Source organism: Leopardus geoffroyi, chromosome A2 (genome assembly GCF_018350155.1).
Source record: "Leopardus geoffroyi isolate Oge1 chromosome A2, O.geoffroyi_Oge1_pat1.0, whole genome shotgun sequence".
NCBI lineage: Eukaryota > Metazoa > Chordata > Mammalia > Carnivora > Felidae > Leopardus > Leopardus geoffroyi.
The window spans coordinates 196,034-210,696 of record NC_059331.1 but is presented as its reverse complement, the minus strand read 5'-3'; the positions used below and the strand labels follow the sequence as shown (position 1 = coordinate 210,696).

Sequence of the window (14,663 nt, the reverse complement as noted above, 5' to 3'; positions counted from 1 at the left end):
GGAGCGGAGCCGCCGCCGCCGCCGCCGGCCCGAGCCCGAGGGAGGGGGGGGAGGCGGGGCCTGGGCTGGGGCGGGGCCGCGGGGGCGGGGCCCCGGGGAGGGGCAGGGGCAGGGGCGGGTTGGGGGCCCCGCCTCTGCTCGCGCCCCCTCCCGGCGCGCCGCGCCCGGACCCCCGCGCCAGGGAACCTGAGGCCGCGGGGTCGGTGACCGCCCAAGGGCACGCGGCCTGAGGCCTTGGAGACCTGCTCAGGCCTCGTTCCAGAAAGGGAAACTGAGGCCCGCGAGGCGGAAGGACACGTCCAAGGTCACTGAGCCCAGCCCCGGGGACCAGAGCCTCCTCCGCGCTCCACCTTCGCAAGGGATCTTCCCCGCGCGCAGGGTTCACCCGCCTGGAGGCCACAGCCAGGCGCAGGGAAGCGAGACCGCCCCCGTGCCAGCCTCCTTCCTTTCTGTAAGTGAGAATTTCCGTAATAAGAAGGATGTTTTTAAAGGCCAGAAGGGCCTTGGCTTTGTAATTCGAGGGCCCTGGAAAGACCCGTGGGAGTGTGTTGTGTGCGGAGGGGCAAAATGGGGTCCATGCGGCCAGTCTCCAGGTCTTTCTCGCCTCCTGCGTGTGAAGAAAACTGTGGCCAACAGGAAGAGCCATCCATTGGTGTTGGCACCTACCCCCTAAAATCCAATGGAGGGCTGGGATCTCCTGTAAGGCTGGTGGGTCCCAGGATCAAGAGGGGAACTCAGAGTCCCTGCCCACTTCCCACTGATGCCCACATGGGAGTCCCACCCGACTGCCCCATTTCTCTGCCTCTTGGGCCCAGCCCCCACCTCTGGGGGGACACCTGAGGCTCTGTGCCGGGACCAGGAGCCAGGTTGGGGACTTACTTGGTGTTAAGTGACATGGGAGCACAGGCCCTAGCCCCTGGTCCCTAGCCCCTAGGCCCTCGTCCCTAGCTGGGCTCAACCAGAGTGGGGGAGAGGCGTCCTGAGAGGCAGGTGATGGAGGGAGGCAGAGAGGAGAAGGCACGTCCTGGCCTCTGGGAGCCTCCAGCCTTCATAGCACTGTTCCGTGGGCACATCCACCTGCTGGGATGTTGGGTCCATGAGAGCAGAGATGTAACTGTCCCTGAACACGGTGGGTGCTCACTGGTGATTGAGAGAGGGACTGAGCCGGGCCATCTTGAGCCCCCACCAGGCTGCCTCGAGCCCCGGGGACCCCGGTGCTTCCATGAGGCAGGCCTGGCCTCCCTGGGGTCACTGCCACCTTGCCTGTGGCCAGACCTACGGCCAGGCGGGTGGGCGGGCAGGGCTGCTCTCTGTCCTGAGGTGGTGGCGAGAAGATGGGCAGTAGGGTTGGCAGTGCCAGGCTGCGGCCCGCCCCGGGCAGATGTGTGCTCCAGTTGAAGGGGGATCTTTTATGCTCACCCTGGGAGCATGTCAGTCTGGGCAGGCCGCCAGAGCCCCAGGGCTTGTGGCTGAGAGCGGGAGGGGAGGCGGACTGTGGCCCAGCCTGAGGACCCACCAGGCCTGGGGGTGGGAGAGGCAGGCCTGGACCTGGGAGTCGCCTCGGGGCGGGGTGGGGGGGGTCCCGGCCCCTCCTGAGCCTTGGGGACCCTGTCCGCAGGTCCCAACAACTCCCCTTCCTCCCACAGACTCCACCCTGGGCCAGATGGCTACCAGCGTGCGTCTCCCAACCCTGTCACCACCTGCCCAGGACAGAGTGTTCTTTGCATTCATTCAATTCATTGATTCAACAAATCTTCATTAAGCGCTTGATCAGGGGCTGGAATTCAGAACTGATTCTCACAGGCCAACAGTTAAGCAGAGGGGACAGTCAACACAGTAAACATTACGTTTCATAGATAATTAGAAGGTGGCCAGTGCCACGCAACTCAGGCCAGGAAAGGGAGGAAAAAGGTGCGGGGGGGGGGGGGGGGGGCGGCGATGTCCAGAGGCTTCCCTGAGGGAAAACCAGAAGGAAGAGAGGGCTGGTATCATGGGGACATTTGCGGGAAGAGTGTCTGAAAGGTGGCAAGGCCTGTGCAAAAAAGCCCTGAGGCAGGATGGTGCCTGGCTTGTGGGAGAAAAAAGGATATCAAGGACCCAGGGGGTGGGTGAAGATGATGAGGACACGGAGACAGCAGTGGGTGAGACAGGCCTGTTGCCTGAATCTGCTCTGGACTCCCCAGTGCCTTTGGAAGGAAACCCCAATCCCTCCGCACCATCCAGTTAGCCCCCCATCCTTCCTCACCATTCCTGGACTCTACAGACAGTGCCTCTGCTGCGCTGAGCCCCTGGCACCGTCCCTCCTTCGGTGCTACCCCCGGCACGGGCTCTGGGGGCACCTTTGGACCTCCACTCACAAGCCTGCTCCCTCTCTAGCTGGGGCAAGTCCAGGCTGGAGGCCCTGAAGCCCAGACAGTCTGGGCACCCTCCCTCTGAGTGAAAAATAATTTAAGAACAAGAAGACAAAACGAGGCCAGGGCTTTGGCAGGCCCCAGACCAGTGACTGTCCCGGAGTTTAAGCCTCAGGGGCTGCCGGACTCAATACTGAGACGTCTGATCAGACATGGGTGGCAGGACGGTTGGCTTAGGAAAGAGAGGGTGATGTGCCCCAGGTCTTAGAGCCACACATGCCAACACCATTGTGTTCTGGGGGTCCTGCCCAGTGTGGCAAGCGACCGCAGCTTCATGGTGTCTGCAGGGAGGATGTCCTCAGTGCTGCCAACCTAGGACTCAGCAGGGTTTTCCTTTCCTCACAGAGATCACTCTCCCCGGTGGATGGGGCGGGACAGCCAAACCTGGTGACCCCCAGCACCTCTGTCCTACTTCGTTCCAGCTCTGTCTTCTGCTGCTGGGCGAGACCCCCAATCCCTCCCTTGCTGCCAACCGGTGTGAGACCTTGGGGTGCCCGCACCTTGGGGTGCTCTGGGTGGGGTGTCCCAGGGAGAGGATGCACAGCCCCCTCTGTGGGCCCAGAGATGCCCGTGGGGCACTTGCAAACAGCACCGGCAACGTGCCGTTTCGTCTAATGGACACCCCAGCCCTCTGCCCTTCTGCCCTCCACAGGTTGGGACCCCGAGACACCGGTTCCTGAGCCTGCTAGCACTTGCCAGATATGAACCCATGGACTCTTGAGACTTGGCTGCTGTCACTTCTTCACCCCACTCTGGGGAAACTGAGGCAGGCTCCAGCAGGCTGTTAACAAGAACGCCCCCCAGCGGCACAGAGCGCACACTGCCGTGCTCATCAAATGCTTACAGATGGAGGGATGAATACTTAAGTACTTCCAAAGAGAGCTTACAAAGCTGCTTGTGAGGGGTCCCAATTTGGCTAATTACGCGTCCACGTGAGGGGCATCTGTGAGGGGAGGCTCTTTTGGGCTAGGAGGACCAGAGAGGGCTGCTAAGGAGGCCGAGCCTCGCTCGCCTCGCCACAGCACCCCCCACGCTCCAGGAAGCCCCGCTCCTGCCCCAGGCTCTGCCAGCCAGAAGCTCCCGTACGTCCCGTCTGGACCCAGTGCAGAGCGCAGCAGGAAGCACACGGACAGGGCCCTGGCCTCCCAGGGGACACAGAGCCCCAGCAACCCAGTGCGCACGTGTGCCTTCTGACTTCGGGCGACGAGGGAGGCTGCACCTGAGCCCCGGCAGCTTCCCCAGCGAGGGGCCAGCTCGTCATCACCTCCTCCCCCGCCACAGCCCAGCCACGACACGGGTGCCCAGCCAGTGTTGCTTCGTGATCTCCACAAAGTGTGAGTGGTGGGTGCCCCCAAGGAACCCCAGGGTGCAGGGAGGTTGGGCCAGCTGTGTCCGGGGCCAGGCTGGTGCAGCCCCAAGAGCCCTCTGTAGAGGAGGGGCGCCGCTGGCCCCTAGAGCCTGCTCCATGGCAAGTGCGTAGCGCCCTCTGGTGACGGCCAGGGGGAAGGCCGGGTCCGCAGCTCCCGGTGACCTGGGGGTGGGAGGGGGCTGTATCGCGGACACCCGTTCTGCCCACAGAAGCCCAGGGAATATTTGCAGCTGACAGTGTGGCCGCCAGAGCTCAGCGGGGGTGGGGGCACCCCGGTCAGCTCCATTTCAGAGCCTGGAGTCTCAAACTGGCAGTTCGCGGGCCAGGCCTGACCTTGCGGGCGTCGTTACGCTGGAGTTTTGCCCACATTGAAAATTAAGAATTTCACATGCAAGCCCCAATTTCTGGCTGCTACGGAGACTTGGGACTAGCTGGCTCAGGGCTCCTTGGCCTCTGGTTCCTCCTGACCCCAAAGGGGAGGTATGGGATGACCACACTCCCTAGGAGTGGCTGCGGGGTCACTCCTCCTCTGTACCAAGCAGGAGGCCTAGATGGCACGGGCCAGAGCCCCCAGGTTTGGCGAGGACGAAGCTCACGAGGCCCTACCTCCTGTGATCCGCTCCCATGGAGTGTTCCCCAGACCCTCAGCCCCACCCATGTTCGTTGCAGTTGTCAGGCTGGGCTGTGCAAACAGGGACTCCCTTTCTCCTGGGGGCCAGCTCAGAAGGGCCACCTCCCTACCACAGCACTGCCCTTCGGGGCTTTCTAGGCCTCAGTGGCCCCCCTTCAGCTGGACAAAGTCCCAAGGGGCTGGCTCCACTACGGACACCTGCTGGGATCCATCATGATGGCCTGCCCCACCCCCCACCCCCTCGCTTCCCACTCAAACCACAGGGAGCTTCCTGCCCAGGGCAGGTGGGTGCCAGGCAGCTGTGGGTGGGGGTTGTCTGTTCTGTCCTGGGGGGCCCATAGGAAGGATTCCCAGGTGCCCCTGTCCAGTCCTCTTTGACGGCAAGAAACAAACTCAGAGGGAAGGGCTGCTGTGTGGAGGGAACCAGCTGGTGAGCCCCCCCCATTCCCAGACCTGCCACTGGCCCGGCCCCTCTGCCCCCCGCCATCTGCCCATCTGCACCCCCCCACCCCTGCCCTGGTTCTCCTGCTGAGACCCTGGGCCGGCGCACACAGGAGCCTGGAAAGACGGACACGGGTCAGCCTTTATTGGTGAGCAGGCAGGTGGTGGGCAGGTCAGGACGCAGCTCTGGCAGGATGGCCGCCACACCACTCCTCCACAGCCAGGCGGGGATGTCGGGGGCCCTGCCTGCCTCGAGCTGTCCCAACACACAACACAGACTGGAGGCGACCCGGCAGCACAGACCTCAGACAGACAGGCAGGCACGATATGCTCCCACCACACAACCCGTGACTTTCTGCAAAGGGTCCCAACGAGGCCCAGCAGCCTCAGGAGGTAGAGCCCCAGAAGAAGGCCAGTCTGCCCTTCATGACCCCCAAGATGGGGTGGGATGCCGAGGGGATGGGCTGGGGGGACGGGAGGGACAGGTGTCTGCGTGTGTGTGGGGGGGGGGGGGAGGACAGCGAGGGGACAAGTGGGCAGCGAGGGAATGGGCAGAGGGCACCAGTAATCTCACAGGAAGCTCATGGCTTCCTCAAGGCGCTCACAAAATATTTAAAAAGGAAAACCAAAACTCCTAAAGAATGGAATTCTACATGTAGAAAACCCTAGTTTAGTTTTAAAAAGGAAAGAAACGTGATCTGACCCACAGTGTGGTCTGCTTTCGTGGGGCGGGTCTCCTTTAAGAGGGAAGAACGTGGACTCTGCGAACAGCAGACGCTGAGCTGCTCCGGACAGAGGCTGGAGGCCTGTGTGGGGGCAGGACAGACGCTCAGACAGCAGCCCGAAGCTGGGGGGGGGGGGGGGGGGAGTCCTCCCTCCCCTCCTCCCCCAGCCCCTCCTCACCTCAGTTGGCGTTCCTCTGGCGAACGTTCTTGCCTTTGTCGTTGATGTGCCCGCTGCTCTTCCTGGGGAGGGACAGAGGGCTGACGGACGCTCGGGAAGACACAACGGTGTCCCTGCTCCCACCCACCACGTGCAGGGTGCAGGCTATCCAGGCCAGCAGCCCCTCCAGGCCCTGCCCGGGGAACACTGCCTGCCTGCTAGCCCAGCAAGGCCACGACTTACAGAGGAGCGGAGCCGGTGTCCTCATCTGTGCAGACGCGCGGCCACATGTAGAGAGAGGACAGGCCATCAGGAAGTGTCCCGGGACAAGGCCCCTCGTGGGCTGGCACCGGTCCTGCTGGGCCCTGCCCTCAGTTTCCCTGACTGTTAAGTGCAGGCAACCAGCCCGGCTGCCAGCACGTGCATCCTGAAAATGAGCTGTCTGGGGTCATGGCCCAAGGGGTGCCTGGGAGCCCTGCCCGCTCCCCACGAACTCGGCCCGCAGGAGCCAGGCAGGGGCCAAGCTCAGGTTTCCTGAGCTCCGTCACGTGCGAAGTCAAGAGCATGCTTGGTGCCTACAACCCTTGGGCCCTCGGCAGCCGCCACGGGCAGGGGCAGAGCAGCCAAGAGGACAGCCACTCCCCTCGGAGGTCACCCACCTGCAGCCGAGTGAGGGAGGACAGCGGGGCAGACCAGGCAATAGGCGAGCAGACCTCCAGCCGGGGACCCGTTTGACCCCACAGCGCCCTCCTCTGTCCCGCACTCCCGGACAGTGGCCTGCCCCCACCCCCCACCCCCCTGCACAGCGAGCAAAGGGCCCGTGGGCTCACCGTCCAGGACCTCGTCCGGCTTCCGTCGCTTCTCATAGATGAAGATCACAGTGACCAGCACCAGCACCTCGGCCACGATGCCCAGGAACGGCCAGAGGGCGGCAAAGCGGTTTCGCACGCGCAGCGTGACAACGGCCTGGCTGGTGCCCTCCGAGTTGGTGCCGTTGCAGGCGTACCTGCCGGGGTCCGTCTCCAGGTCCAGGCTCAAGATGTGCAGCTCCGTCTTCGTCTCCGAGGACACCACGAAGAATTTGTTCTGGGAGCTGTTGCTGATGACCTGGGGGTGGGCGGACTTTGTAGGGGCCGGGGCCGGGGCCGGGGCGGAGGCCAGCTCTTCCCCCGGCAGGCGTGGGCCTCACCTGGTCACCGGAGCTTTCCATCTTGTACCACACCCAGTCGCTGACCGGGGGGAAGGAGTCAGACTTGCAGGCTAGCACGACCGACTCCCTCTCGGTGGCGTGCTCGGACTTCTTCACGGCCTTGATATTGGGGAGCCCTACAGGGGTAACCGAGCAAGGCAGGAGCCTGAGCCCATGACCCTGGAGGAGGAGCTGTCCCTCTCTGGGGGTCCTTCTGGCCCCCGCCCCCGCCCCAGATGCCCCCGAGGGCCCCCAGAGCTCACCCTTCACCTCGATGCTGGTCTTGCCTGCTTGCTCTGGGAGGAAGACGCACCAGTACTCGCCAGAGCGGTCATCCAGGTCCACCCTGCAAACAGACGCGCAGCAATGAGCAATGGGCTCGTGGTGGGGACGGACACCATCCTGTCCTCGGTGAAGTTCAAACCTCTGCGAGACGCAGGGGGCTGCGAGACACCGGGGGCCAGAGCAAGGCCACACTCGGGAGTCCCTGCAGGGCACGAGGGCACAGGCTGCCCGCTTCCCATCAGGGAGAGACGAGGAGGCATGGGTGGCAGATGGAACCGGTCCCCCCTCACACTGACTGACCCGGTGCCCGCATCGATGAGCCCCTGTGCCCAGTCACCCCTGAAACCAGACTCTGGTTCTGGAGCTGGCTCAGGCATCGACTAAGACCAGGCTTCAGAGCAGGGTGGCACAGAGGCCCCAAGACCTCAGGGAGCCAGGTGCTTGGGGATTCCGGGCTGGGAGACCCCAGGTCTGCCTGCCCTCCTCAGCCGGTACCCCGGAGAAAGAAGGGAAGGGTCCTGGAGTCCAGCCTTACGTTCAGCAGCCAGGGGACCCTCGCTGGATGCCAGGCCTTGGCCATCTCAGACCCCAGAAGCCTGGGCTTCTCACACCGAGGGATCTGAGCAGAGCTTGTGTCTAACGTCTGTCCAAAGCAGGCCCACCGACTACGACCCCAGTTCTGATTGACCAGAGAGGCCGTGAGCAGCAACACGGTGTGGGAGCAGGGGCAGGAAGGGGCCTGGGGGTGACACCTGCAGGCTGAGATGGGGCCCGGTGTGTTTGCGGGCCCTGAGGCAGGCCCCACTCACTCATACTCTGTCTTCAGGTCGGGCAGCGCGTCTTCCTTCAGCACCTTGCCCGCCTTCACCCAGCGGTGGCCAACGATCTCAGTGGTGCTGTGGTTCAAGGCACAGGTAAGGCGTGTTTTGGAGCCAGCATCATCTACAGATGTCCAGATCCCACTCCCTAGGTGGCCACAGGAGAGAACATTGGCAAAAGGTCAGGGAAAGAAAGGACCCAAACCCAGGACCCTGAACCACCTGCCCACTTGTCCCTGTGGCAAGCGTGCAATGGCCCGGACGCCCCAGGCCATCCACACTGTCCTGAGCCGGCCCAGAGGAGAGGAGTCCTGAATCACACCTGGCTCCTTCTGGAAGGACTCCTTCTGTGGAGTTAAAGGAGCCTGGGGTCTGCAGAGCTACTGCTGCAGAGAAGAGGGCTTGATGAAGGTTCTGTCGGGAAACATTCTAACCAGCTGGGCCTCAGGTGTTGGAAACAAAAGCCAATAACCACCCTGGGCCCCAGAACCTGGCCAGGACATGGACTGCCGGGTCCAGCCCAGCACAGACCGGAAATTCCTTTTGTATTAAAGAAGTTTTTTTTAATGTTTATTTATTTTTGAGAAAGACAGACAGACTGTGAGTGGGGGAGGGGCAGAGAGAGAGGGAGACACAGAATGAGAAGCAGGATCCAGGCTCCGAGCTGTCAGCGCAGAGCCCGACGCGGGGCTCGAACTCACAAGCTGTGAGATCATGACCTGAGCTGAAGTTGGACTCTTTTTTTTATTTTCTAATTTTTTTTAAGTTTTATTTATTTATTTTTGAGAGAGAGACAGAGTGAGTGGGGGAGGGGCAGAGGGAGAGAGAGAGAGAGAGAGAGAGAGATTGAGAATCCCAAGCAGGCTCCACACTGTCAGCACGGAGCCTGATGCGGGGCTTGAACTCACACACCGCGAGATCATGACCTGAGCTGAAACCAAGAGTTGGACTCTTAACTGACTGAGCCCCCCAGGCACCTCCGAAATTCCTCTTTTAAGAGATAAATCTGGGGTACCTGGGTGGCTCCATCGGTTGGGCGACCGACTTCGACTCAGGTCATGATCTCACGGTTCGTGAGTTCGAGCCCCGCGTCGGGCTCTGTGCTGACAGCCTGGAGCCTGGAACTTGCTTCAGATTCTGTGTCTCCCTCTCTCTCTACCCCTGCCCTGCTCACATCCTGTGTCTGTCTCTCAATAATGAGTAAACGTTTAAAAAAAAAAAAAAAGATAAATCTAAGGGCGCCTGGGTGGCTCAGTCAGTTAAGCCTTTGACTTTTGATTTCAGCTCAGGTCTCACAGTTGGGGAAATGAAACACCACACAGGAGTCTGCACTGACAACACAGAGCCTACTTGGGATTCTCTCTTTCCCTCTTTCTGCCCCTCCCCTGCTCATGCTCTCACTCTCAGAATAAGTAAACATTAAAAAAAAAAAAAATTAAAAGAAAAAAAAAGATAAATCTACTGGGGTACCTGGGTGATTCAGTCAGGTAAGCATCTGACTTCTGATTTTGCCTGAGATCATACTTGCACAGCTCAGAGGAGTTCGAGCCCCATGTCGGGCTCTGTGCTGACAGAGCAGAGCCTGCTTGGGATTTTCTCTCTCTCAAAACAAACATAAAAAAAAAAAAGTTCTTCTCCCTCTGCCCCTCCCCTGCTCACATACTCTCTCAAAAATAAACAAACAAATAAATAAACAAGTGAATCTAGCACAGTCCCAGCCGCCATTCCCTGGAGGCCCCTGCACAACCCCCCACCCCTCCTCCCATCAAGGCAGGGCCATCCGAGGTGGGTACCTCCCACTGGGGCAGGGCTGCTGGCTCCAGCTGCCCCGTCCTGAACGGCACCTTCTTCCGGAAGGTCAAGAGCGCACCCCCACTTGCCACTAAGCCTCTCTGTAGGGACAACCAAGGCACTGCTGCTGGACTCCCAGGGCCTGGCCCTTCTGTTCAATTTCCAACTAGGCAAACCTCCCCACTGGCTTGAGATGTTCTCCTTAGGAATCAAAAATCACTTAGAACCAGGGGCGCCTGGGCGGCTCAGTCGGTTAGGCGTCCGACTTCAGCTCAGCTCATGATCTCACAGTCCTTGAGTTCCAGCCCCGCGTCGGGCTCTGTGCTGACAGCTCAGAGCCTGGAGCCCGCTTCCGATTCTGTGTCTTCCTCTCTCTGCCCCTCCCCCACTCACACTCTGTCTCAAAGATAAATAATAAAAACATTAAAAAAAAAAAAATCACTTAGAACGAGACGGTAAGAAACCTGCTGAGGCAAGGAGGCTTGAGCCAGGGAGGGCTGCCCTCCAGGGACCAGAGTTCAGGGAGAGAGACTGTCAGGCGCTCAAGGGGACCCAGGGTCGAAGGTGAGGGGCATGGAGCTATGAGAATGAACCAGGAGGACCCCCCCCCCCGCCCCACTTCCCTCCACACCAGACACTGGGCATCAGTGAAGCAGCAGACCCATCCTTGTGCACATCAGAGCCCCATCCCGGGGCTCAGAGCAGGTGTCACAGGGACGCTCTGGTCCATCCTGGAATTCCACATTGTCCCCAGCTCGCCTCCCACCTCCCTGGTGACATATGCCCCAGAGGCATCCCTTCTAGAAGACCACGCCCAGATGATTTGGGCACAGAGATCCATCCCGGGGCTATTGGCAATAAGCTTCTTTTCCATCCAGTCTGCAGAGAGACGCCTACAGCACAAAACTGGGTGAAAAATCAGAATGTGAGACTGTATTTAAAAAGTCACAGTGTGGGGCGCCTGGGTGGCGCAGTCGGTTGAGCATCCGACTTCAGCCAGGTCACGATCTCGCGGTCCGTGAGTTCGAGCCCCGCGTCGGGCTCTGGGCTGACGGCTCAGAGCCTGGAGCCTGTTTCCGATTCTGTGTCTCCCTCTCTCTCTGCCCCTCCCCCGTTCATGCTCTGTCTCTCTCTGTCCCAAAAATAAATAAACGTTGGAAAAAAAAAAAAAAAGCCACAGTGTGAAGTAAGCAGCGACAAGAAGCAGGCTCTCTCGTCCAGAGACCGGGTCGGTCATTAAGAAAATTTACCCTGACCCAAAGGGCAGCAGGCGAGCTTTACTGGAGAGAGATCACTGAATCCTCCCCTCCCCTGTCCTGCTACAGACTGGCCACAGGCAGGCACCTCCAGTCTGGGGAGCGGTGGCCTCTTTGTGTGGAAGAGGCAGGACCTGAGGCCAGTGGAGGGCAGGACACAAGGTCCCAGGACTCTAGACGGGCAGGGGAAGAGGCAGACAGCTCAGCAGCAGCCGGACAGGAGCTACAGGGAGGCTCCTCTCTGCTGCCCTAGGCACTACCCACCCTTGGCGCGTGCACGCACAGGCAGCACACGCACACACGCGCATGCGTGCACACACACGGGGGTGGTCACGGGCGTGCACGCACACACAGCACGTGTATGCACGCGTGGACACATGGGTTCAGACACATACACTCGACACGTGAGTACAGACGGATACACGTGTGTGCAGACACACACCCAAAGCACACATAGGGACACGTGCGTGCACACACTCACGGCTTCAAGTCCGTATCGGAGGGCGCGGGCTACTGCTCTGGGGCAAGGTGGACCTTCATGCCTGCCCCTGGGGTGGCCCAAAGCCGATTCACAGGACTCAAAACAGGCACAATCCCAAGCAGGCAGAAGGGTGAAGCTGGGGCTCTGTGGCTGCCCTGAGCCCTCTGTGGCTGTGCTGTCTCTTCAGAAGGATCACCTCCCGGCAACCCACATTTCTCAGGAGTCAAGATTTCCCAAGATTGCAAAACCCAACAGCCGGTGCAGAGCCGGGAGGGTGAGTCAGGGCAGGAAGTGAAGCCAGAGAATGCTCTCCTCCTAGCCTCGCGTCTGTGCCCTTGTCCCCTCACCCAGAGGCTGCAAGAAAGGTCAGTCCGATCTTACCCAGCCGCGCCCTGCCGCCCTGGGAGAGAAAGAAGTCGCCCAAAGGCCACAGGCCCGAGGGCCACTTCCACCAGCGGGAGCAGTGAGGGCCGGGGCACAGCTTCCCCCACCCTGCCTCCCTCCTCCCTTGTCTGAGGAACCACAGGCTGACACCCCTGCCCTGACCTGAGGGTAGCACACAGCAGGGAACTGAGACACGCCCCACCTGGCCCAGCAGATTGAGGGGGGAGGGCCCCCGAGGAATTCACAGGGACCCTAAGGGCCACAGGGACGGGAAGGAGGAACAAGGGAGAACATCTGACCCCCCCCCTTTGGCCATGTGACTGTGACCCACGTTCTCAAGTAAAGTCACCTTCATCTAAAAACAGCCAGCCCTCCTCCCTGACCTCAGGCTGCTGGGCAGGGCACAGGGCCAGGCAGGCCTTATGGGAAACAGCCCACGAGCTGGGGATGAGACTGAGGCTCCTGGCACCCACCCTCCTCCCCACCCAACTCAGCAGCTCTACTCAGGTAGGAGGAGCAAGAGAACATTTCTGGGATGCCAGGCGTGGGTTCTGGGCCTCTCCACCCTCCCCTCCCCTCCATCTGGCCAGGAGGCCGCTCCTGCTCCCTTCACCTGAGGCTCGGGCCAAATCACCAGCCCGCAGGACCCAGCTAGCAACCTGGTGCCCATGTGTGCCCTCCCAACCTGGTGCATCAGGACAGCGGGGCCCTGGACAGTCCCGGGGAGAGCAGGGGTCCCCCCGGCAGAGCTCCTGAAACAAGTTTCTGGGGAGCTAGCTGACCCAGCCACGAGAGGTGAACACGGTCACTAATTCACACGTCCCAGCAGAAAAGGGACGCATGGTATTTGTGAGGGTCCCCGGGAAAGGTGACAAAGCAAAAAGGTCCCAGGTGGATTCAGACACGGCACAGACACACCTAGACTGCCCAGCACACACACCCTACGCGAGACGCAGGGCTTCCAGCTACAGCTCTGGTGCCTGGTCCCAGGAAACAGGTGAAAAGGCGCTAACCCCGGGCTTCCCCCTGACGGGAGGAGCAAACGCAGAGACTTCCTTACCGCCCCCCCCCCCCCCGCCGCCGTCCCCAGGGCCGTCCGTGGCCACCTCCCACCAGGGAGAGCTATTCCTGAAGGGCTCCAGCGGCCAGGGACCCGCTGGCGGGCAGTGAGCCATGTGCACGCCAGGCGCCAAGGCCCTTGCCCAGAGGCGTTCAATGAGCGGCCGTTCTGATCCTAAGGAAGAGGAAAGAGGCCAATGGAGCTCCTGAAGTGGGTCAGGAGTAAGTGGGTGAAGCTCCCACAAGAGGCAGCTCCTCCCGCCCCCCACCCCAGCACACACTGTGACCCTGCACTCCTGCCTCCCCAGACCCTTCTCTGCACTTTGTTCCCTCCATGCCCATCACTATAAATCTTTAATCCAGAACAAAACGGGAAGTCTCGATCAAGGAAGAAAATTTCTATCAGGCAAAAGAGAGGCTTTCCCGCTTTCCCCTGAAAAATACGCTTTGATCCATTTTCCCCTGAGCGTTCTCTACACGGTGCAGACCTCCCAGAAAGAAGTGCTGTTTGCGACTCCGTTAAAAACACCCTCTCAACACATCCTGCCCAGAACTGGGCTGCCAAGGCGACCTCACGGTGACCTTGGAACACGTCCCCTCCCGCCCTGGGCCTCAGTTTCCACTCCTGTTAAAGGAGGAGGGTGGACCAGCTGCCACCTCATTCTGTGGCCTGGAATCAGACAAAACCAAAGGAAGCAGAGCGTGCTGGCTTCCTGCCGGAGGTTTCAGGGTTTGGGCAAACACCAGGGGGCAGGTGCCTACCCAGAGCCAGACATGGGACCTAAATCCTGGGAAGAATGACAATCCCTTCCTGTGCCAGACAGCCCACCGGCTTCAGGGGCGGGCATTCCTCAGTCCTTGGTTCCAGCGTCCACGTGAGGGCCTGTGGAGGCGGCCACCGCTCCAGGCCGCACAGGCTTCGCCAGGGCTCGCGGGATCCCGGGGCCGCGCCAATGCACCCCGCGGTGGCACTGGCACGCCGCGGGCGCGGACCCCGCCGGTTGAGAGGGGGCCGCTCCTGGACTCCGGCCCGGGCCTCCGCCGCCGGACGTGGGGACGGCGGAAGGGCGGGGCTCCGCCTCCAGACCCCATCCCAGGTCCCCTCATCCAGGGGTCAGGCCAGCCCTCGGACCCCTCGCGTTCCCCGGCCGCCGCGGTTTAGGGACTCCACCTGCAGGGCCGCCTGGCGGGCCCCCGCTGCCGCGGCTGAGCCTCCACCCGTGCCGAGCAGGACCCTCACCTGCTCCCGAGCCGCCCTCGGCGCTCAGCAGCGCCAGCGCCAGGACCACGAGCTGCCGCACCGCCATGTCGCCCCCGTCCGTGCCGTCCCCGCCACCAACCGCCGCCCGCGGCACTATAAGAACCGGGAGGGGCCGGGCGCGCGCGCGCAGGGCAACGTCGCGGGGCGGGGCGGGGCGGGGGCGCGCACGGCACGCCAGCCGCCCCCTGCGCATGCGCGCGGACGCACAGACGCACGCGTCGGCCCGAGCGGGCGCCTGCAGCGGTGCCACGTGACCCTGGCGGCCACGCCCCACGGGCTAGGGGCGTGGTTGCGTTGCTAGGAAACGGGGGCGGGGCCTGCGAGGGCTGGGCTGGCCCCGCCTCTGTTTCCTCAGCCTCTCGGAGTGTGATGACAGAACAGATTAAGTGCGTGCTCTGTAGAGAT

General features: G+C 61.7%; 1 protein-coding gene and 1 long non-coding RNA gene across 5 annotated transcripts; one reads left to right on the top strand and one right to left on the bottom strand.

The window, feature by feature from the left end:
- Positions 1-88: 88 nt before the first annotated feature.
- Positions 89-4,912, top strand: LOC123604951. 2 transcript variants are annotated; one of them, XR_006715533.1, is made up of 4 exons: positions 90-451; positions 2,757-3,308; positions 3,434-3,745; positions 3,990-4,912. It is a non-coding gene; the product is annotated as an uncharacterized LOC123604951 (long non-coding RNA). The 2 variants fall into 2 exon arrangements; XR_006715531.1 differs by having other exon boundaries at positions 89-451; positions 2,757-3,745.
- A 64-nt stretch (positions 4,913-4,976) lies between these two features.
- BSG (basigin (Ok blood group)) lies at positions 4,977-14,381 on the bottom strand. Of its 3 annotated transcripts, none has more exons than XM_045491109.1 (8): positions 14,238-14,381; positions 8,018-8,174; positions 7,187-7,269; positions 6,924-7,060; positions 6,565-6,841; positions 5,978-6,002; positions 5,756-5,817; positions 4,977-5,658 (listed from the first exon to the last, which is right to left on the bottom strand). In XM_045491109.1, the coding sequence occupies exons 1-7, from the start codon at positions 14,302-14,304 to the stop codon at positions 5,757-5,759; spliced, it is 807 nt and encodes a 268-aa protein (XP_045347065.1). In that variant the 5' UTR covers positions 14,305-14,381; the 3' UTR covers positions 4,977-5,658; position 5,756. The 3 variants fall into 3 exon arrangements, with proteins under 3 accessions (XP_045347065.1, XP_045347064.1, XP_045347066.1); XM_045491108.1 differs by having other exon boundaries at positions 14,169-14,360; XM_045491110.1 differs by lacking the exon at positions 14,238-14,381 and adding an exon at positions 13,827-13,860.
- Positions 14,382-14,663: the final 282 nt, after the last annotated feature.